Source organism: Anguilla anguilla, chromosome 4 (genome assembly GCF_013347855.1).
Source record: "Anguilla anguilla isolate fAngAng1 chromosome 4, fAngAng1.pri, whole genome shotgun sequence".
In the NCBI taxonomy this organism is placed as follows: Eukaryota; Metazoa; Chordata; class Actinopteri; order Anguilliformes; family Anguillidae; genus Anguilla; species Anguilla anguilla.
The window spans coordinates 59075903-59099011 of NC_049204.1; the positions used below are offsets into that span (position 1 = coordinate 59075903).

At 44.4% G+C, this 23109-nt stretch overlaps 3 protein-coding genes across 3 annotated transcripts in view; 1 reads left to right on the top strand and 2 right to left on the bottom strand.

The window, feature by feature from the left end:
* The window catches only part of dnm3a (dynamin 3a), a 38163-nt gene extending 29452 nt beyond the window's left edge, over positions 1-8711 (bottom strand). Inside the window, 3 exon segments of the mRNA XM_035415003.1 lie at positions 134-207; positions 7868-8189; positions 8386-8711. Coding sequence (XP_035270894.1) covers positions 134-207; positions 7868-8028 — 235 coding nt within the window. The 5' untranslated portion in view covers positions 8029-8189; positions 8386-8711.
* Positions 8712-10052: 1341 nt separating this feature from the next.
* mettl13 (methyltransferase like 13) lies at positions 10053-15483 on the bottom strand. Its single transcript, XM_035415004.1, has 8 exons — positions 14976-15483; positions 13485-14238; positions 13073-13272; positions 12548-12737; positions 11946-12113; positions 11613-11825; positions 11029-11160; positions 10053-10709 (listed from the first exon to the last, which is right to left on the bottom strand). Exons 1-8 carry the CDS (start codon positions 15126-15128, stop codon positions 10417-10419), a joined length of 2103 nt encoding a protein of 700 aa, XP_035270895.1. The 5' UTR covers positions 15129-15483; the 3' UTR covers positions 10053-10416.
* Positions 15484-15574: 91 nt separating this feature from the next.
* itpa (inosine triphosphatase (nucleoside triphosphate pyrophosphatase)) lies at positions 15575-19095 on the top strand. Its single transcript, XM_035415008.1, has 8 exons — positions 15575-15700; positions 15897-15954; positions 16038-16102; positions 16546-16619; positions 16785-16816; positions 16907-17019; positions 17648-17724; positions 18326-19095. The coding sequence occupies exons 1-8, from the start codon at positions 15638-15640 to the stop codon at positions 18453-18455; spliced, it is 612 nt and encodes a 203-aa protein (XP_035270899.1). The 5' UTR covers positions 15575-15637; the 3' UTR covers positions 18456-19095.
* The last annotated feature ends 4014 nt before the right edge of the window (positions 19096-23109 follow it).

Sequence of the window (23109 nt, forward strand, 5' to 3'; positions counted from 1 at the left end):
ATAACTGCAGAAAAGTGAATATGCCATGCAGCATTACTGTGTACACATGAATATTCCACAGAGCAGTACCACGCAGCAGCGGGCGTGCGTGTGGCAGGGAGCGGTGTGGAGGCGGGCGCTGGTGCTGAGGTACCTGTGTTTGTGCTGATCAGCTGCAGCACAAGAGGCCTTCGTGTGACGATCCCCGATCCTCTGGGCAGGAAGTCCCTACAAGAGGAAAGAAGCAGCGAGACGGAACATCCTAAATGCGACCGAGCTCATTGGCTGAGTTAAGTGCCCCGCCTGGCCTCCTTGCTGGTGCCATGCCTGTGCCCAGTGGGAAACTGAGACCCTGCCTCCCATCCCCACGGGGGCACGCATGCGAACAGCTGGGTTCCCTGGCGGTGGAATGCCCATGGAACGCCCATGCTGCCACCCCCCCCCCCCCCTCCTCCCCCAGGGAAGGGCACTGTGCCAGGGCAGCTACAGCTCCAAACTGAGCCAAGTCAGGCCAGCGTACAGGGGAGGATCCCGCAACCCTAGCCTGCCCCCATAAACTGCAACACTACTTTCCCCACTGTCATCTGTGATTACTTACGGCCATTGTACGTTTGAGTTGTCTCTATAGACAACTCAAACAGAGTAACAACCATTTGAAAATCATAACACAAAATTTTGCTATTTGCAATTATTGTGAAAATATATCTACATCAATAATGAAAAGCAGGGAGCAAAACAATGACGACATCTAATAGAATTTATTTTAATGTGGCTGGTGCAGCCAGGTATTACAGCAACATTACACAACAGGTTCCATTAAAACTGTGGGTTTTGTACAGCCTGTGGCACTCCAAAATAACAGCATCATTCCAAGTTTCGAAAATATCCATCCATGCCATCTCAAAACATGACTGGGCCCTCGTCGAGGACTTGAGAGTAACAAACTGCACAAATGTGTGCAGAGAGTTCTGGCACTTTTCCTGCTGTCCTCTGTGGCTCAGAGGCCAACAACAAGCCCCGCCCCTTCAAGGCCCATTGTATCCCGACAGCCACTCGGACAAAGGGCTCGTTATGAAGGAGTCAGTGACTCTGATGGGAGGTCAAGTCTCAAAGCTCCGAGCAGCTACGTCTCACTGCCCAGACACCAAAACATGGGTAATACACATGAGGAGAAAACAACAAATAAATTACTTTGCCTAGTGATCACAATGCACTGTTCAATGGGGAGGGTTAGCCTATTTACGTATTCAATTAATTGACCCAAGTCCTTCACGGACAGAACTGGTCTGGCACTCCACCTAAAGTTAAACAGGGAAGTTCACACTTCACTCACCACAAGAGCTTGTCCGTGATGCAATATGTTAAACTGAAAACAGTACTAATGTGTCCTGTGCAAACTCCCTAAATAAGAGACACAGGTGTAACACATCTCTATAAATGACAATAAATTTGGTCAGTGAACAAGTGGATTATTTTTACACTGTCTGATCCTGCAGTAATGAATTCACTCATTTCTGATAGCGGGTAATAAAAGCTCTTACGGCATCTCCCACCCACACAGGAAGGGTGGCCTGCTCTGAGGAAAATTACACATCAGCTCACCGATGCGTACGATCCGCCTTTGTTTTCAGTCATATTTTATTCATAGATTTTAAATTATTCATAGTCAATATAGCATTTTTGTAGTTGATAACAAAATATCAATATATAAAAAAGAAAGTAAAACACCAAAAAGACATTTTATGTGTGAGGCTGACTGAGAGCAGGCCTAAGGAATATGCCTGTCCAATCAGTCTTTCCACCCTCCATCTTGGGGTAAGGAGGAAAGCAGAGGGAGACTAATTAAGGAGCCTGGGCATGGCTGCAGGAGCAACCCCAGGAGAGGAGACCCAGTTTATGAGCACAATGAGCAGCGGACCCAGCAGGTAAGGACTGCCCTACATAGACTGTGACTCCAAAGGCACTCTGCTTGATCAGGCTGACCCAAATCATAACAGACAATTGTGAACAGGGCTTTTTTTGCCAAAATAAGATCAAGGTTTTCCTGTCTTGACCACTCATTTGCCATCCTATTTCCAATTGTGTATGTAGGCCATACATTTCCCCTGGACAGCGTGAGCGCCACACGGCTAATAGCAGTTAGCACTTTCAGTCAGGATGGCGAAAGATAAAAGTCCTTCCGTGTAAAATACACAGACGGCCAGGTCCGGGACCAGGCGTAGCGGTCAGGTCCAGCAGCACCCCTCAGCTGGTTTCAGCTGGAACACATGCTTTGTTAAACCGATGAACTAGGTCAAGCTGACTTGTGGCGGACTAGCTAAGGCCAGCCGATAGACCAGCGTGGTCAGTCTGGCTAATGCTGGACCAGAGGTTTGCTAGTCTGCCTGTAAGAGAGGCAACTAGTTTGCTGAAGATCATGAGTGATGCTTAATATGGTAAATTCACTTTAAGTAGGCTAAATCTCTAATCTGAAGAATATAGATTTAGGTTCTTTACCTAGACTGATTACAAGCATGCAGCGTAAAGTTAGGTTTTGATTTAGATGTAGAACATTTGTCTAATTAATGGGGGATTTATCTTAAGTATATTCAGTGGCACAAAATATGCACATATGACAGTTTAGGCTTTGTGCTGCAATTTCAATGCCAGTTACAGATCAATGCCAACACGAAGAAAAGTAAGTAAAAGAAAAAATGCACACCACACATCAGTTTAGGTGGGAGAAACATTTTTGCCAATTAAATTGGGGGACAATTTGGACGATTGAGAGCCAGGCTGAGAATTTAGCTAGGACACCGGGGAACTCCCTGCTCTTTGCATTAGCCTAAGTGTTGTGAGATCTTTAATGACCACAATAAGTCAGTACCTTGGTTTAATGTCTCATTCAAAAAAGAGTCGTTTCAGAAACATAGCTCTAGCTGGTCACCACCTACCAGCTACCAGCTATGATGTCTCACAAACCTATATCTAGCTCTAACTTACAGACAAACAGACTCTACGTGAAGACCCACACCTGCAAACAGGCTCCATATGAAGATCCACACATGTAAACATACACCATATGAACATCCATACCTGTAAGCAAACACCATATAAAGATGCACACCTGTAAAAAAGACTCCTAATGAAGACCTACACCTGTAAACAGACTTGATATGAAGACACACACCTGCAAACAGACACCATATGAAGATACACACCTGTTTTCACAAAGCAGATCCCCGTATATGTTGCACACACTTACGGGTGGGAAATTTGTTTTTCCTCCAACCAAGTCTTTTCCTGTGGTATTTTATACCAACCTAATGATCTGATGATGAGCACTGAATAACATGAGCTATGTAGTGATACTTGACCAAATGTCAAGTTGGTCAAAGAGAAAAATATAAACATGGAATTGGAACACATTTTTAAAAAAATCTCTCCACTCATTGGCTGCATGATGACTGAGCCTGCACTGACTGTCAGTCAAACTGACTCACACACTGTGGCTGTCACATAAACTCCATTCCACTCACTGCTACGTCAGGGCTGCAGGGAAGATCGCTACTCATTGTGCTGGTTGCCTAGTGACAGAGGTATATTACGCAGTTGTCGTTCCTTTTTTCGGCTTTCAGGCCACAGCGAAGCGAATTCAGGATGTGCTTTGCTGCAGTTCCTTCACCGCAGGCCAGAGGAAGATGTCACCGTTTGATCCAGAATCTCATCGATTCGGCTACTGAAAAAACGCCGGTGAGTCAGCACTCTCTCAGCCAAGGCTGGGCTGCCATCTCGGCACGTCCGCTGCACCGACAAACTCTTCCCTTCCATCTGGAGAAACGGACCTGCTTGCCATCTTAAATCTCAAGGCCACAGTGGCTGATGATTGGTCATCTGCCAATGATTCTGAAGACAGGTGGCTCAGAGGTGAGCCGTTATTGGTTTAAGCCTTTTTTTAAGCAAAAAAACACTGAATCGATAAAAGAATAGCCTAGCTGTATCCTGCACCTTAAAATCCATGGTTCATGGGTCAGTGCAGAACAGCTCTTTACCAGAAGCCAGCTTCTGGAGTTACTGAGAGACGGGAGGCTGAGAATGGCATGCAGTAGCAGTTCAGTGCATATCTACCTTAAAACTGATGTCAATAAACCTGCCCAAAAGACAGACGATAGGCTCTTACTTTTTATAAAAACACTAGTAGCTCATCCCTCATTCAGAACATCAGGACTACGTGTAAGCACAGCCTCAGCAGTCAAGTACTGTCGCTATCATCTTATCACTCCACAGTCGCTTTCCCCATTTCAGGAATCTGAACATTTCTGTCTTATCACAAGGACACCTTATCTGAGATGACAAGTTACAGAGCATTGGGTGCAGCGCCTGTTTACTACGTGATCTTATTTCTGCCTTGAGCTCGAGAGTCACCAATAATTAAAAAAGAAAAACACACATGGTTTTCTCAAGTGAAATCACAAACACTGATCTAATTGAAACCAAGATTGTATTCAGCTATTTTAATATTGGACCATGATGCCAAATGGTTATTAAAGGAAAAATGAAGAATCCAGTTCTATTCTCTCAATCAAGGAGGCAAAAACAAATCAAGTAGCAGACAATTGAGTTTATTCATTTTTCCCCCTGAATGTGCAAGCAACTGAAAGCCTCTTTGCACTAGTCTTGATTGATGTTATGATTTACATAGAACTGGAACTTCATAGAGCTCTTACGAAAAAACAAAGGTTTGATTATTTGAATATGAGCTTGGAAGCCATCCAATATTTGAATATCAAATGAACAGAAATGCATACCTACTTAAAATGATCCTACGATTGATGGCTGTGTTAATAAAGGACCACTATGAACAGTTACTGCAGCTGAAAAGCAATAAAGGAAAGGATTTTTTTTTTAAAGAAACAGCCAAGACAAGTGGCAAGACAAACTGCCCAGTCCTTTTTCCACAGTGCTTGAAAGTGAATGATTAGCATGGCCTGAATTCTAAATGTGGGTCACACAATTTGCACCCATTTTGTTGAGAATGTATTCATTTTGTCTGTTTGCATCCCCTCAAAGAACACTGCCTGGCCTTGCAAATCTCATCCTTGAAAATATTTTGAACCTGGTTTTCTTTTCCTATATGTGGAGTCACTTCACAAAGACACAAGCCACTTTATTCTGCAGGAAAAACAACAAGTATCAGATAACAGTGTATTACGGGGGCTGTATTATCATTCAGAGAGAGGGTCCTGCAATGCTGTCTAAAATCCCATAATCTCCTTTTGAAGTTTGTAGATGATTCAAACCCTGCAGCCACTGTCAAAATTCTGAGATCAGAGACAAACCACCTGCAGAGATCATAGCTTATCTCATAGCCGGAAACACACCACATATGTGTTTGCCTGAGAAACTGTGATTGGAAAACTGCACAGCTTGTGAATGCTCTGAATTTTAACTGCTCTGCTTAAATACCTTCTTTGCATTCGTACATTAGGCCTACAGTGACATTCCTACCTGTAGACTTCTTCATGCTTTTGTCATCACGTTTAAGGAGCTGCTGGGCGGTCAAGACAGCATTCTTGTTCTAGGGCACGGATGGACCACAGGGTCCAGGATCAAATCCTGACTGTGCTATTGTTGACTGTGGCCTGTAGCCCTGCAGGGCAACGCACAATTAGTGGGCAGGGAGGGTTCGGGGCGCCAGGAGCCCGAGTCTCATCATTCTCTGGGGACCCTCCCCAGTCTTTTTAGGGCAGCTTCTTCCTCCGACTCATCACTGTGTGAGCCCAACGTGCAAGCTGCGTGTGACAAGAAGTGGCGCTTGGCATTGCTTGATTGGGAGGTGACCTCCTGCTCATCGGTGCTCTCCAAAATCAATAAGGGAGGATCCAGTAGTGAGCACTGACATACAATTGGGCGTTCCAAATGAGAAGAAATAAGGAAGGAAGCAAAGTAAATGTTTACACTGGCATATTACTTTAAATTAATAAAGATACAAGGGGAATGATCAGCAGTATGAATTCCTTTTGAATATTTTCTATTTTAAAAAAACAACAAGAGAATAATGATATGAGCTGCAACAAAATGAAATCATTTGAGAGTAAAAAGCCCTGACCTAGGAGGAATGGGAACCATAGCATGATGTGACTAATATTTTGTGGACATACTCATCTATGTAAGGGAGTGTATGAACATACCTAAACCACAACTGTTCTGAGTTCCCCTTCTGGAGGTAGGAAGAAGCATTTTATGAAAATTTTCTCATCAATTTCAAAACACTGTCGTTGTGTCTTTCAAGCAAAACCAACAATAAAAAGGTTCCTTCCATTTGCCCTATTTATGAGATGCACTGTATCATAGCAACAAATGGGTAAATCTAAGGCAGCTTTTCAAATGTACAGCTGTGCCTATGAGGTTGTTTCAGTACTCTACCATTAACCTTTAACTTGTAAGGTCATCATTAGCCGACAGCTCCTTTGTGCTGACACCTCAAACTGCGTCCACAAGATAAGACCTCTGGCCCTGGCATCTCTCACAGGGCCATTTCCATCACAGCCAGGAAGTCTTCGGCAGTATTCCAACTCCATACAAACCAGCGGCAGGTCACCCAAAAATATTACAGACTGTATCACTGCATTGGTACACACTGTCACACTTTCTTTCCTGGCTATTCATTTGAGGGGCAATGAGAGCACTCTAAAATGATCACTCCATTCAAGCCCCTCAATGTCCCTGCCTGAAGAGATGATCGTTGTCAATACTGGAGAGACACTGCCATAACAGAATAACATTACACAAATGAGTACAACGAGCATGCCAATTCCACAGCTTTTCATGTAATAAAACACTTTTTCAAATAACACGAACTCGAAATCTCTTTAGTGCTTTCCACCCTGAATGTTCGTAGTTATTTTATGCCTCGCGCGGTACGCAACCATTTCAAAAGATGTGAATCCGCCTTCATAAAGAACTCGCGCCGAAAGAAAAAATATGACTGCTGCTTTCAAAACACAAGGTGTCCTTTTTGGGGAAGCCCACCGAGACCGTGACACACTTGCAACACAAAAACACCCGAAGGCCAAATCATTCCATACGCAACGGCATTCCCTGCAGTGACCAAGAATAAACTGAATAATCTCGCTTACTATTCTTCACAGACTCTCGGACGTGGATTTGGCAAGGAGCGGAAAAAATACATTAACTGCTGACTGTGGCTGAACGAACAATTTACAAGAATACACAATGACGTGCTCAATCGATATTTGAAAACAACCATCATAAAACGCTACTTTCAGCAGTGCATTAGCTAAAATACAGAAAATCAGGCATATTAAAGAAAAATTACTTCAGTAATCTCTATTTTCGTCTGACGTTACATCTTCAATTCGGTATGTTAACGTGGAAAACTAAAGAGCGACCGGATACAAACAAATCGCAAAAAAATTAAATGCGTTTGTTTTGAAGTGTTGTTCAGGCGAGCGTGGTTATCGCGGCCGTAGTTTCAAAAGAGAACCAAAAGCACCAAAACCGACCCAAACACAGCATGCTTCGCTCGCCAAAGCGGAATGATGATTATCGCGGCATCCCTGACGAGCGCCGGAGGAAAGAATATAGCTGTTAACGCAATGTTAACGCAAGACTCACCAGTATCCAGCTAACGTTAACTAACGTTAGTTCAGTTTTATTACAAAGCACAATGGGAAGTAGATTTTTCCTGGTTCATTTATATTTTTACACCTATCAACACACTACCTGCGTACGCAGTTTAATTAGCTAGGCAGGGAGCCATTCACATCCAGTGGCTTTAATTAGCTTGCAATCTAGCTAGATGACGTTAGTCTACTCATTCACTTGTGCACCACCTATTGCAGCTAGCTATATTTTACCCGTAGTAGATATATATACCACTTCATACCTTCCAACGAAGTTCTCCAAAACCGAACTCTTTCCTGCGCTTTGTCCACCAACTACGGCGATCTGTGGCAGGTCAAGGTTGCAGCTCTGGCCGATGGTGCTGAAGGCATCTTGAAGTCTATTCACCAGTGGGATCAAGTCCTCCATCCCCCGGTTACCCATAGTGACAGCCCAAGAGGGATGCAGGGGATGGGTGAAAGCGAACCGGGAGAGCCAATTAACTCGCTAGATAAGTTAGTCAGACAGAAATATTCAAAGCAGGATTCCGAGGTCCAGTCACCCAGCTGTTGCCTCCACCATCCACACTTCAAGGTTTGCGTCGACTGAGAAGAGACAATAAAGGAACACAGTATGTAGCAGCGCTTGTTGCTCGCTAACGTTAGCTGGCTAGCAAACTAGCCATTACTGCTGCTGTTACTTGCCAAGCAGCCAATCATTTATAGCAAGCTAGGCACCGAGTTACAGAGCTAGCTAACCAAAGCAAAGATTGAATGATTTTTTTTTCATTGTTTACTTTACCTGTTCTGAAATATACGTTTTGCGGCCACAGGAAAATTCGGTACCGGCGTGGTCCGGTTCTGGTCACAGAACAACAACAGACACTGGCCCAGACCCCGGCCCGGTACCAGTGTCTTTTATTATAGTGATATGTTATTCCGTCTGATTACGCGTCTGAAGTGGTAAAAATCAACGAAATAGGTTTCGACGTGGCTTCAACGCTGCTGTGGAAGAGTCCCGTTAATAGAGTGGATCTAGTTCGATTCGGTTCAACGTCAGTCTCACACCTCGATCCAGTACTCCTTTCTGACAGCTAGCTAACGGTCTTCTTTCTACGCATGCGTGTTATTTGCAGCGCTGTGCCACGCCTGTTTCATAGATAGGCACGTGTAGGGCCAATGATAACAGAACGGTTGTGCAAAAAACACCACGGCACCGCCCTCGTGGCTGAAGCACTATAAATATCACACCCACTTACACACGAGTTGTTCTGCCTACTGTTTACGGCAATTGCGGGGTTGCTGCAAGCCTGACTCATATAGATAACACGGTTGGACATTACGTGACAATATAGAACCGATCCTTCGAAGAGCGAGCATGTTGCCATTGCCATGTATGTTGCCGTTCTAAAAACTTTAAATGAACGTGGCAAGTGTCGCAGTGAAGCGACTGCGGTAGTTCAATAATGAGACCGTGTCTGTGATCCTCCTGCCTGTCCCTCCATTTCGAGGTAAACTATACGCGTGATGTATTAGCAGTTGCAAAGCATTGATTTATATTAGGTTACCACAAAGAGGGCTGAAAAGAAAAGCCATACATAACCGCAGCAGTGATGGAGTGTGGGAGAAAGCAACGAAAAAGGCATTTAAAAAATTCTCATGCGGATACTTGAGGAATGGAGTACGGTACTGTGGGGGACCTAAGGGGAAACTGAACTCTGTTAACAGGTGTTGCAGACGCATAATTGAACCGCGGTAGCCTGAGAACCAGTTTCTATTGCTTTAGGTTGCTTTCACGATTTGACGGATGTCGGACCGGTTCATCTGTTGCCTGGACAAAATTGGCGCTGCATGGACAGCGTCTGCACAATGTCGACGTTACAGTACATGCAATTGGCTGTGTCAGAGGCCTGATTTGTTTACTGGAGAATGCACTTCCTTCAGCCATTTCCCAAATACTGAGGCGCTACAGTTAGGATAGCATACACACATTTAACACGTGTAATGGGTTGTGAAAATGTTCTTCATGTATGCACATGTATAGCCTTGCGAGCCAGTCTCTTAGCACATGTAGGACTTAGCTATAAATGCTTGCCAGAAACATGTATCCAATGCATGATATTCGGTGTGTTTTCGTTATTTTATCTGCCATTTTATTTAATTCCACACTTTTTATTTGGAACATCCTGGGAAACATATATGAGCCCTTTACTACTGAGTGGCCCAACCTAATCATGTTACAAGACATGCATTGAGGACTAAAACCTTAAATCTGAACTTTTATTGAATTGCTGTTGCTTTCGGAATTGAAATGGGCATTGAGAGCCATTAAGAAATCAAATTTACTCCAGAACACATCTCTGTCCTTGCCTCATTGCCTCAAATCCCCTGTGAAATTACAAATGTCACTTTGTTAGCACATAAGTCAAATTCATTGGTATTAGGCAAAAATCATCACCAAGCACAAAATTAAAGGAAAAATGTTTACTTCTTTTGGTACAACAAGATGTATGCACCAGTATTTCTTGCAGAGACGTTTGATTCAAACTGGGCAACAGGTGAAACTGCGAAAGAGCTTTTTCTGCTTTTTCCCCTCACTGGAGTATGGAGTTTACCCTACTGTCCCATCTACACTCTATAGCCACCTATAATCGAGCTTAAAGGAATAGTTCACTTTCTGGAGGATAAAAACATAATTTCCTGTGCACCTTGAAAACGTGCACTTAAACTGAAATTATATTTTAACAGTGCTACAGAAAGAACGAGCCCTTTAAGCAGTCTCCTGCCTCACAAGGTCATATCTACCTAACCTCTCTTTCCACCCCTGTTTGCCTCATGCAATTTTTAGGTCTTCCAGCAGAGCACTGATGTCAATCTGTGGGTTGCAGGGCGCACTGTGTCCCTGCAGCGCCCTCTGCAGGCCCTGAGCTGCCTTGTTCAGGGCCGGGGAGCTGAAGGGAGAGGGTTTTCCCTCCTGCTCACTCTGGTCCCTCATACAGAGAAGCACCTCGTTGATTTCGCCCTCGATCCCCCGCGACAGCACGCGAGGGAACACGCCTCGGACGCGTGCCACCACACCCTCCCTCAGAGAGGAGTTACGGCACACCAGGTTCAACATGAAGACACCTAGAGAGAGAGAGAGAAGAGCGAGAGCGCGGGGGAGGGAGCAGAGAAAGGAAGAACCAAAACCGTGAGAGCAGTGACAGCCCAAACTGACAAATACAGAGAGGAACAGAGCAGGAACTGTTCTAATTATTTTCCATAAAGGCCCTGGAGGTATCTGCCAGGATGGCCAGTGTAAGAGGAAAAATCATACATCGTCAGCTAAAAAGCTCCATTTGCAGCATTTTGCTGTTTTTACTGATATGTGATATATGAATGGAGGAAGAGCAGAAAAGACAGCACGTGGACAGATAAAGCGGGGTGGCAGCAGGGGGCCCTATACCTCGGGGAGTGAGCAGATTGCGGACTTTCTCCAGAAAATCCTTCTCCACGAAGGCAGGTGGAGGGCAGCTCATGCCCACGGTAGCATCCTTGCTATCCACATCAAACATTATGACATCATAGAAATGTCCACCTATAGGGAAAAAGCCAGGAATGAGACACAATAATCTAATTGGACATACAAGCAGAGGAAATGAAAAAGATGAAGGCACAGCAAGTCTGCTCCCAAATGGAAAAAATGCAAACCATTTTATCTAGTTAAGGAGAGTTTCACAAAAAAATACATGTCCAAATTGGACTTAACTGACTGTTATTTCTGAGCAGTGTAAATTTCAGGTTGTTGCCTTGCTTAACTTGCACAATCAAGTCATTAAGAGTTATATTTGTGAGGTTTTTCTCCATTCCTGTTTTAGCCCAATCAATACAAACACTCACAATTTCTCCAAAAGCCATGTTAATCTTTGCATGTTAAACAGGCTTTATGGCGATTCAATCTTTCATTCTAAAAAATAAGCAAATCATCCAGTTGTGACTGCCTACTACATGCGCTGCAAATTGAAAAGTGTGCACCTAGTGTCCACTGACCTTGACTTTCCAGCTTGTTGATATGTTCGAGTCCATCACCCAAAGTCACCTTTAATCTGTCATCTGGTTGGAAACCAAACCAGTTCTGGGCCACCTCCAAAATTGTAGGGTCCAGTTCAACCACCTCGACGGATGCCGCGGGGACAAAGTCCCGCACGAACTGCGGCAGTCCTCCCCCACCCAGGCCCACCAGCAGCACAGACACAGGGACACCTGCAGGACAGGAAGACTGTGGGACTCATCCAGGCACACAGAAACACAGAGACACAGACAGGACCACAATAACAAACTGGCCTTAGTGGCACTGAACTATACCCACAGACCTCCGCTCACCTTTTGTCTCCGCAGTGCCGATCCCCAGCAGGGACAGCCCAGCGACCATGACTTCATGGTGAGCACAGCACAGGAAGCCCCGGTCCACACTGGGGGAGGGGCCCCCTGCCACCGGAGGAGGGCCTGGTTTTGACTTCTTTTTTTTGCCCTTCTTACGAGCTGAAGCAGCTGGTGGGGGGGGGGGGATGACCTTTAACATCGATTCAGACCCTGTTCCACAATTCACACTGAGAACCACATAACGGGCTAATACCTGAAATAACCCTGATGCTTCTGTGAAGACTATTCATCTGTGACGGAACTCATTTTGAGACCGGTGATATTTGAATACAGTAACCCCAACACCATGCATCACACAGCTCTTTTTAATTTAATGGCAGCTCGATCAATGTGCGCTTTAACCGAACAAAGCAAGAGTTTCCACCACCGTGTTAACAGAATTTAAATAGTACTTCAAAATTTTTTCATGTGAACCTTTCCAAAAACTATTAACCAAGATGCTTGTGCAAGTGAGTGACCCCAGGAAAGTAACGGCCTTCCTGGTCTTTCAGCCTGTGCTTTTGCCCAGGCTCATGTCTGCCCGCGGCGGGCTCGTTTCTCACCGGCGCCCTGCGCACAGAGACGGCTCTCGGACTGCACCAGCCCGGCGTTGTCCAAGAACACCAGCCTGCGATACAGCTGCCCATCCTCCCCGCGCACGTCCTCCACGGAGTACCCTCCGCTGAGCGCGCTCACGCCCCTGCTGACCACCTCCCTCCAGCCCAGCTCCCCGCCCACCGACAGGAAGGGCACCTGGACAGACAGGGAGAGCCCACAAGAAAACAGGAGCGGGGGATGAGGGAAAGAAAGACAATTTATGTCCCTCCACAAATATTGCACTACACATTTTGTTGATATTATTTGTTAAAATTTATTTGATTTATTTTATGTTATAGATTAAGTCAAATGAATTATTTTGAATTATGAAAATTCTTTTTTCTTCAATATTTCCCACTGCAACACAAATCTCTTAGTCCTGATTCACAGTGAAATCAACCATTTATTTAGTGAGAAGAAATCACGATTAACTACTCCTAATTAAAACTACTCTTCACTTGTACTTGTAGACAGTCTCCACTCCCATCTACCTGCTGATTGGCCGGCATTCCAGGAGGGGCAAGATCCATCACCATTGTGGAGAGTTCTGATTGGACGGCCTGCATATCCTGGTACTCTTGATCCCGGTGCATGGCCACGACGACTAGCCGCCTGAAGGCAGCGCTGGAAGCCAGCTGGCCACGCCCCTCAGCAGAGCCATACTGCCAGTCGGTCTCTCGTCCCTGAGGCACTGCGGATTCATTTCAGAAAATGTTTGTTTGGGTCTCCCCTCCGCCAAGTAAAAACTGGACAGAAATTAAGAGATGCTGCATTCGAATTTGCAAAGTGTGATGATGTTGAAAGTAATGAGATGCAAATGCTATATATGCAAGTATGTATGTATGTATGTATGTATGTAGTGTCTGAGTGGAACTGGCATGGGAACTCATTTTCAGCTCTCACCAATGAAGATGGCAAAATGGTTGTTGCGGGGCAGCTTGGTAGTGGGCGGGCTGTCCTGCACAGTGAGAGTGTAGCGGGGAAGGCCGGTGGCGGCATGGCACAGGGTGAGGGAGAGGTTTTGGCTGGCGTCGGTGCCAGCGCGGAGCCTCTGCCGCAGCAGGGCGTAAGTCTGGCACTCTTTCACTGCGGACAGCAGCTCCGGCACGGAGGCCACCCTCCTGGGAGGGCCGTCCTCGCCCTGACACATCTCCAGCACCGGGAACGGGGGCGGCTGGCGGAACTTGGTGCAGACCAAGACAAACACGGGCAGAGCGAAAGAGGAGGAATCTGAGCCGCTGTCCTCTCCTTCCTGACTCCCTAGGCAATGCAGTCGGATTGCCCAGCCCTCCTCGACGAAATGCTCCACCGCCATCTTCACCACGTGTTCCTGGGCCAGAGACACGCACACGTAGCGCCCGCCCACGGCAAGCACCCTGCCCACCTCTCCCAGCATCCTCCCGGCCAAGGCCCCCTCTTCCTGGGCAGCCATGGCGTCCAGCGTGCCCTTGTCCAGCGCGGCCTGGAAACTGCCGCTCTCGAAGGAGGTCTGGGTGGCATCAGCCTGCAGAAAGGCCAGGCCGGGCCTGCGCTCCGCATTGCGCTGGCTCATGTGGGTCACCACTGTCTCACTGATGTCAATGTTGGTGAGCTGTCGGTAGCCCACATCATAAAGCTGTTCGCTCAGCTCGGAGTTTCCACAACCCACCACCAGCACCTGGGAGAAGGAGCGATCTGAATTCAGTCCATGTGAGGGCTGGAAACGCATCAGTTAATACTGCGTAACTTCAGTAACAGAGCTGAACGCAAAATGAGAAGAATCACAGAATTGTTTATATTTTCTGCAGACAATGCCTCTAAAACCTCAAAGTACATTAATGAGCAGATTGGGAGACTCACCTGAACTACCAATGTGCATCATACAGCTACCGTTTTGCTCCAGAATATAACAGTTCTGCATTCGATACACTAAATTGCTATGCAAAGCATTCTAACACACAAATTTGTTTTATTTAATGCCCAGATGCGGGGGGGGGGAAAATCCCAGAATAGCAAAGGGTTCATTTGTCTATAATGTGTGGAGCCACAGTACGCTATATAGAGCAATACAAATAATATATGAGCTCCCCAACTGCGATATTACTTCAAATCGATTTTTAAATATATCAATACGTTTAGGTCATACCTATATCAGCAATGCATTCGTCATAGTGTTGAATGCCTTCTTTAGGTAGTAAATCTGTAACGCTGCAACTACACTTGCCTATGTTAGATAATCCAAAACAGGTTCTGCAACTCCAATTTAACGACTGAATTTTCCAATCATGAAAAAAGGTTGTCTGAACATTGCTAAAGTGTGCATTTGTTGAATGCAAAACAGTTGAGATGAAGATTGATAAGTTTATCTTGTTAATTAACCTAGTGAATAATTATACAAGTCAATCAGATCATTACCTGGTCACGGGGTTTTATGTACTTGTGCAGCACACCACAAAGTTGATTATAGTCGCCATACCACTCGAAAGCCTTGTCCCCACGGCGCCGAAAAAAGCGCTCCCAGTACTCCGCTGAGCTGAACTCTTCAGCAGTGCGTGGCAGCAGTTCCATCTTCAGCTGCGCAAATCCAATATCCTGGATATAATATTGCCAGTTTTCGTCTTTAATTATAAAAACACATCAACCACAAAAATATAAAGAACGCAGTTTCATTCTCTCAATAACTGTACTGTTGTTATATTACCAATCTTGTAGCTAACTTCCAACTAGCTACTTTGCCAAATAGTACACATTCTATCTCAGTATCAATAGTATACGACAACATTCGTTGGCTGTAATATACGATTTTGTTTTCATGCCGATGTATATTTAAAAGATATTGTAAATAAGAGTGTGGTGAAGCGCAAAATGAAGAGGAAAAAATGCAGCATTCCTGAGAAGTTCTGTCTCCACATGTCTTATTTTGACTGTTCCACCCGGACAACATTTGCAGAAGCGCAGAAACGCCTGTGTTTTAATTGGCTACTGTAGGTTTTTGGTTAACGCTATTGGTCGTGGTAATGTAGCTGCACCGGAAGCTACAAGATCGAGCATGGCTTACCGGGTGCCGAGGGAAAAACATGGCGCTGTCTGCTGGAAGATCCGTGGTATTCGTAACTGGAAACGCAAAGAAATTAGAGGAGGTGAGAAAAGACGTCCACTGTAGATATCCAGTGTCCTTCCAATTTAATCTTAATTGTGCATATGTAGGCAAATGGATGGTATGGGATTTCTACATCCCATTGTGACTATGACGAGCGCGTAAAAAAAGTGTTCTGCTGTTTACATTTGTCTTACTCTTAGCCTCTTTTGCACTGCATTACCTTTATGTTTTCCCAGGTCATTCAGATTCTGGGAGACAAGTTTCCTTACAAGCTGGTGTCCAAAAAAATTGATTGTGAGTAGCCTCTGACTGACTGCCTATTTTAATTTTAAAGTGTAGACTAGAATATAGATTGATTTCATTCTGTTGCCTTTCAGTGCCGGAATACCAAGGAGAACCGGACGACATCTCCGTACAGAAATGCCGAGAAGCAGCCAGGCAGGTCTGTCGTTCTTTCAACATGCAGATGCATTTTAGAAAATTACAATGACCTATTGAAAATCCAAATGCATCGTTGTGCTATTGCGTAGTTATTATTATGATGATGATTATTATTATTAAAAAGTCAAGTACCGTCAAACTTTGACCCGACTCATTATTAATGTGTGTTCATATAAGTGCCGTGCAAATGGCACTTATGGAGAACCGACCCAACCGTAAGTAGTCATAGCTTTTGCTCAATTTATATGATTTTGTTTAACTTTTTTTGTTCGTTTGTTAGTTTATGTGGTTTTACATCAGATAAGCATATTTGCATAACCTCATTGTACTTTTGTATTTAGCAGAGAAATGGTGTTTGAAGAGTATAGTAGAGTCCGTTTGGAATCTAATCAGCCCACTCAGGTGACAGTCACTCTGTTGTGCCCCCCCCCCCCCCACCCACAGGTGGATGGGCCAGTTATTGTGGAGGACACCTGCCTCTGTTTCCGAGCTCTCGGTGGGCTGCCGGGGCCTTACATGTGAGTGCCCTCACATATGTGCTTCCCGATGTCGAATCAGTGGATTCCGATATTTGGGCATAGAATGGTTCTTGTATAAATAACCAATGAACACAATTGCTGTCCCTTTTGTATGGCAGTTGTAAATATTAGTAATAAGACACTGAGATGGCTTTTTTCTTCTAGAAAATGGTTCCTAGATAAGCTTAAGCCAGAAGGTAAGAACATACACTAATATGTTTTTGAGCTCTGCTGGTTATGTATTGCATATGAATTGTTTGTCTCAGTCTGTTTGTCTGCCTCTTTAGGACTGTACAAATTGCTGGCAGGGTTCGAGGACAAGTCTGCATGGGCCTTGTGTACCTTTGCCTTCTGTGCTGGGAAGGAGGAGCCAGTGCAGCTGTTTAGGGGGAAAACTGAGGTCAGTACCGATACATGCATGCACACAGATACTGAGAAACACACTGACACTGAGAGTAACATACTGACACACTGATACTAATAGAAAAACACTGATACGGAGAGAGACATCGGGGCGACATAGCTCAGGAGGTAAGACCGATTGTCTGGCAGTCGGAGGGTTGCCGGTTCAAACCCCGCCCTGGGCATGTCGAAGTGTCCTTGAGCAAGACACCTAACCCCTAACCCCTAACTGCTCTGGCGATTGAGAGGCATCAATTGTAAAGCGCTTTGGATAAAAGCGCTATATAAATGCAGTCCATTTTCCATTTACATCCTGACACTGAGGGTAAAGCACTGGCACACTGATACTGAGAGAGACACACTCACACTGAGAGTAACACACTGGCACACTGATGCTGACAGACACGCACTGATACCGAGAGAAAGGCACGGATACTGCGAGAAGCACGCTGATACTGAGAGAAAGGCACTGCTGTGGAAAGAATGTATAACACAATGAATCAGTGTTGTACACATTGCATATTTTACGCCAAAATATAGGACTAAGATGCCATGTGGAAAAAGGCTTAACTATATTAATCAATTATGATTATCTCTGACTGTTTACGTCTGACTTTGATGTTAAGGGACACATTGTAGAGCCCCGGGGACCCCGAGACTTTGGGTGGGACCCCTGTTTCCAGCCGGAGGGTTATGACAAAACGTGAGTTGTTCCCAACAATTTCATCACATTTTTTGTATGTGCCACTAGAGGGCAGTGTAAACCAAAAAGAAAGCAATTTGGTGCATGGCGCTGACACCAAATACAGTTAATACATTGAAACAAAAAATATAAATGACTGTGAATGCTCAGACATGAAATCTTCAGCTCTGGAGTGGCACATAAAACTAAAGCATGGATTCCTAGTGCAGTTCTACATCCTGCAGTCCACAATCACGTCTTCACCTGCCAGTTCAGACTGGCCTGGAGTCTCCACGGGGCAATGCATAGTTGGTCATAGTGACTCCCAAGGATGGTAGTTTCAGTCAGCAGTGTTTGCTGCGCATTTACAGTGGGTAATGTATTTTCACTGAATGCAGCCTTCCTTTAGCTGTGCCTTTTCTGTTCATAGAAAAAACATTGACTCTTATGCAACATTTTTTTTTACACATGGTTTTCATAGACATTTCACCCAGCACAGCAACATAGTGGAAAGACTTTGCTTGATCATTGGAAATCACCGTGAGGTCTGTTTCTCTCCCGTCCTTTAACGTAACCTATCTGCTGTTTTCTACACTCTTCCCTTCTGCCGCTATCTGAGCAGCTACGCAGAGCTCCCCAAAGAGGTGAAGAACACCATCTCCCACCGCTATCGAGCTCTCGCGGCCATGTCCGAACACTTCTCCCAGTCAAACGATGCGCCGGAGAACAAGAAGACGAAGCACGGCGATTAATCGCGCTCGCTGGTCTCGAGGTCAGCGAGTAGCGTCGGCCAGACTGTTGCCTGGGTCGACCCACACTGTCGCCCTGGGTTTCGGGGGGTCAGGTGCGTGTTACCGTGACGTACCTCCTTCTGCATGCCAAGCCTCATGTTACAGTTTCCCAAGATTACCACAGCAGCGCTATGCTCTGTCCACCACATTAAATGGTTTTTAAATGAATTGTTTCTGCAGTTGGATTAGAAACGTCAAATTTGTACCATTAGATTTTGTATTAAATAACTGCTTTTCCTTTGTATTAGTACATGAATGTGCATTTCCAATCAGAGGTATATTTAATCTCAAGCTTGGACGCAATACTTGGTTAAAAAGGCATTTTCGTTTCTTACTGTAAATTAAAAATACATTTCCATATTCATGATCAAATATAGCCCTTCAGGTTTGCTTCCTGTTGTTTCCTTGTCTGTATATACATTTAGAAGAAGCCGGTGGTTCACCTTCTTCACCTGTAAATGGCCTGTAAATCACCTCATCTGATTGGATACCAAGAAAGCTGCCATTTTGTCAAGTTGAGTGCCACAGAGGGCATTGATAGCCTGCCATGTTACTACCTGCTTGTACCTCTGATTATAAATGGAATGCTGTGTCTATTCTCTCCCTGTTCCTTACCTCTTGTCCTACTTGTACACACATTCTGATAAGCAAAACGTTCTGCAAATATCTAAATACATTAATTATCATGACACTACATGTAAGATAAACCATTGTGAACCTAAGACTCCCTGCATCCCTTCTCGGTCTGATGCTTAAGTCCACATAGTACTTGTTATTCTTGACTGAGTATAGCTACCTCCACACAATGACCTTCAGCTACTGATACGGTAGTACAGTTCAAGTACCCAAAAGCTTCTGGAAGTCACATTGCCTCTGAGTGACAGGCCGAAGAAGGGAGGAATAGGGGGATTGTGCCATCAATCAGGAAAGTGGATGCATTCAACTACAATATTTCAGTGTGTATTTCATGCTGATTTATGGGGGATGCTGGGGCAGCAGATGTGGTGGGGAGGGGGGCTTCATCCAGAAGAGAATCCCCCACAAAGAATACAGACATGGAGAATACAGAAGTCACCCAACAATAAACTTACTTAAAATGTTCAGTTCCCAAATGTGTCTCATCTCGACACAAAATTGATTAATGGATCGTTCTATGCACTTGCCTTCCAAATGAAATCTATTGACAGTCTGCAAGTGTCTGTGCTTGCCCTGAGAGGATGTGGATATGACAGCCTTACAGTGATGTCTGCGCTCCCTCCAGCTTCGTTTCAGGTCGAAACCAAAAACGAGCACCAGTTTACGATTAAGCCTCAGCACAGACCCTGGAGATATTCCAGGCATTTACAAGCTCTGGCCAACTGTCACATTAAAGCCACATCAAAACCGGTCTCAGATTGCCTGCCCCGCCCCCCCGGTGGGATAACAAGCAGACCATCGTAAAGAGCGGACAGAGAGCGATCTTTCCTCTCATCCCACGTCGTCTCCCCGATTGAACACAACATCGTTATCCTCAAAATACCCTGGAAATACACATCTCGCAACTCTGTCCTTCCAGAGCATGTTCATTGGTTCTTTATGTTACGAGTAGTAAAATCATCCTGGCTGCGCTCATGTGTGACTATGGAGGAGTGGTGAGCTTTGAAAATAGTCTTAAAGGGGCAGGCAGGGTGTCAGATCAGGTCAGATATCAGGTGCCTGCTATACACCTGCTTCAATTACAATAAAATGTAATAATTACAATAAAATGTCATTGTCACAATGTTGACAGAATTTATTAATCAAGAACTAGTTCATTTAAAAATATTTTAAACTTATCTATTCAATCTCAAAAGCAGATAATTACTGTAGAAGGCAGTCATGCAAGGGCTGAGTACTGATTGAAAGTTGTGCTTCTATATAAATGTTTGGCATTTCACATAATAGCTCTCAGTGAGAAGCCTGGAAAGAATCCATTAGCAGCAGGGTAAGGAAAACTCTTTTCCCTGTGGGAAAGAGTTGCTCCTTATTCACTGTAAGGTGACAGTAAAATCTGAAGAATCTAGTTAAACAGGTCATAATCTACAACAGGCTTTAAAAAGCTGGTGACACAGCTTCTTCCAGTCTGTCTGTATAAACACCTGATCTTCCAGTTGTTTGTGGACAGAGCAACAGGGGGGACATTTTTGCTGTTGCACGTGATTAGAGCAGTAGCTTTGTGTGCTTCCTGTTAGAGGTCAGAGACGGGATGCCTTTTGAAAGCACTTTATCTGTTTGCTTTGGCCGGAAAGTCTCCCAGTGCTTGCCTTACTCCCCCCTCCTGTTGAAATGCATCTGGGTTTTTGCCCAATATTTTGCAAACATAGGCCTCAACCATAAATATGCGTTGACACGTATACCACTCATTCCATGGAATGTGCTCTGTTGTGAAGAGATTGGGCCATCTAAAATTATATATTACCATACTCGGTGAAAAAGTATGAGTGCTAACCTAGCACCGCAAAGATAAATTAACATTCGCCATAAAACCACTTGTCTATTGATGCACGCAAGCTACAAAAAAAGTTTGTAAACAAAAAGACAATGCGGTCTATGTTGAGTAATGTATTTCCAAGTTCTGTAAGCCACAAAGCTTATGTGATGAAATCCTGAAGGAACACCCTGTACGATTCAAAACACACCATGACAGAAACACTGTCCGTGAAAAGCATCAGCGGTTCAGTCATCGCATCGATATCATAGTGCCAGTTTCTTTAAATAGAGCTGAGGCGACCTAAACACAGGGGGTCACTTTGATCTCCAGATGTATCATGTGTGGAAGGGAATAGCTCCACCAAAATCAGGAACTACAGCCAGCAGTGTTGCCTCTGAAAATATACAGTAAGCATACCCCCAGATCAACAAGTGCGACAATGTTTTTTGCGGAATACGTGCAACGTGAATCTGGCACGCCTCACATCAACGGTAGAGAAATCCACTCGGGAATTAAATCGATCCTTAATGGTTCTATGAAGCGAGACCGATCGTATTTTACTGCCCTGACTGGTCCAACTCACTAAGTTCTCTTCCACTTCATTCACATGTAGCTGGCCAATACGTTTTCAGCTCCCAAGTGTTTTGAGCAGTTGTGCAAGCTGCGCGAGTGACCGAGAAGAAGCTATCGCACAGATATTTTGACTGGACGAGGATCCCTTTCTTAAGCCTCTAATTTGACATTGTAAATTCCACTCGATTGAATCTTGGGTCGACCACGCCAGTGCTGGGAAGAAAACCTGGAACCAGAGCCAGGGTGGGACTTACATATCCTTACCAGTGAGCCCTCATAATGAGAAGCACATGTGACACTTGTTTACTACAGGAAAAAAAAGTGTTTGTGTTTACGCTTGTGCGTTCATATAATATCAAAGGGTGTGTGTGAGAAATTGCACACGTGGAAAGCCGAGATCGAAACAGACAAGAGGTCACCAAAGAGACACACCAGGGGCTGCACAGGCGCTGTCAGGACATATGGGATGCATCAGTCACAGCTTTTCGGCACTGTTCTCCAGAGTCATTCATTACTTTACTCCGCACAGATCACCTCTGTCCCCACTCCTCCCCCAATCACACCCCCGCACCACAGAAAGGTCCAGGAAGTCTGCTGCTCTCATCAGCGCTCTGGTCCTGGACTTTTATTTCTCTCATTTTCTTAGATTTACACTCTTTGACTCTCATCTATATAAACATCAGAGCACAAAGATGTGCTATATGGACATGAAACGGCGTCTTGCTGCGTTACTGTCTGTCTGAGCGCAGTTACATCAACAAAACCATTATTTTATAGGCCCTTTATGAATACATAACAGTTGGAGCAAAAGTAGATGTACAGTTCCAATGATTATGAAATCATCCTACTGTCACAATTTGTATATTCAAAGCTTTATTTCTGTGTAGCATTGGACATTTCACATGAACTATAAATTAATTCTAAATCCCCCTCAAACTAGCAATACATACAGCAGTAAATATTGTATAGCCCCTGTCTCCATACTACTGATAAACAGATTTTTAAAAACCTAATTGGTGAGAATAAACTCATCATATGGTCTTGAAGTAAATTGGGAATTCATCTTAAGCCTGTTTGTGAGTAAACCCCCTCTCCTTATTCTCAATCTAAGATGTATTATTACATTTACATATGTGATGTTTATGGGTCGCAGACTACAGGCAGAATTTGCAACCAAGTTCTAAATATGAGGACTTTAAGATTAATTTGTCCAAATACCTTTGGTTCTCTAAAGTGAATGAACCATGTAAAAGGGCTGTAATTCCTACATGGATCACCCAATATGGATATAAATACCCTGAAATTAAAGCTGGTAGTTTACAATATATGTACCTTGTATTCATTTAATTTCAAATCCAATGTGCTGAGGTACTGAGCCAAAACGACGAAAACGATGGCTCTGTCCAAATAACTATGGACTGTACTGTATATTAGACTGCCTCACAAGAATAAATGCCATTCTAAGCTAAATGAAAGAACAGAATGAAAGGACTGGTGATATTTGCACGGTTAACTGATACACTGTTTCTCTTTCATGTAACAAGGAAACCATCTGAAGTACATCTTGCACACATTTACAGTAGGAAAAAAGCA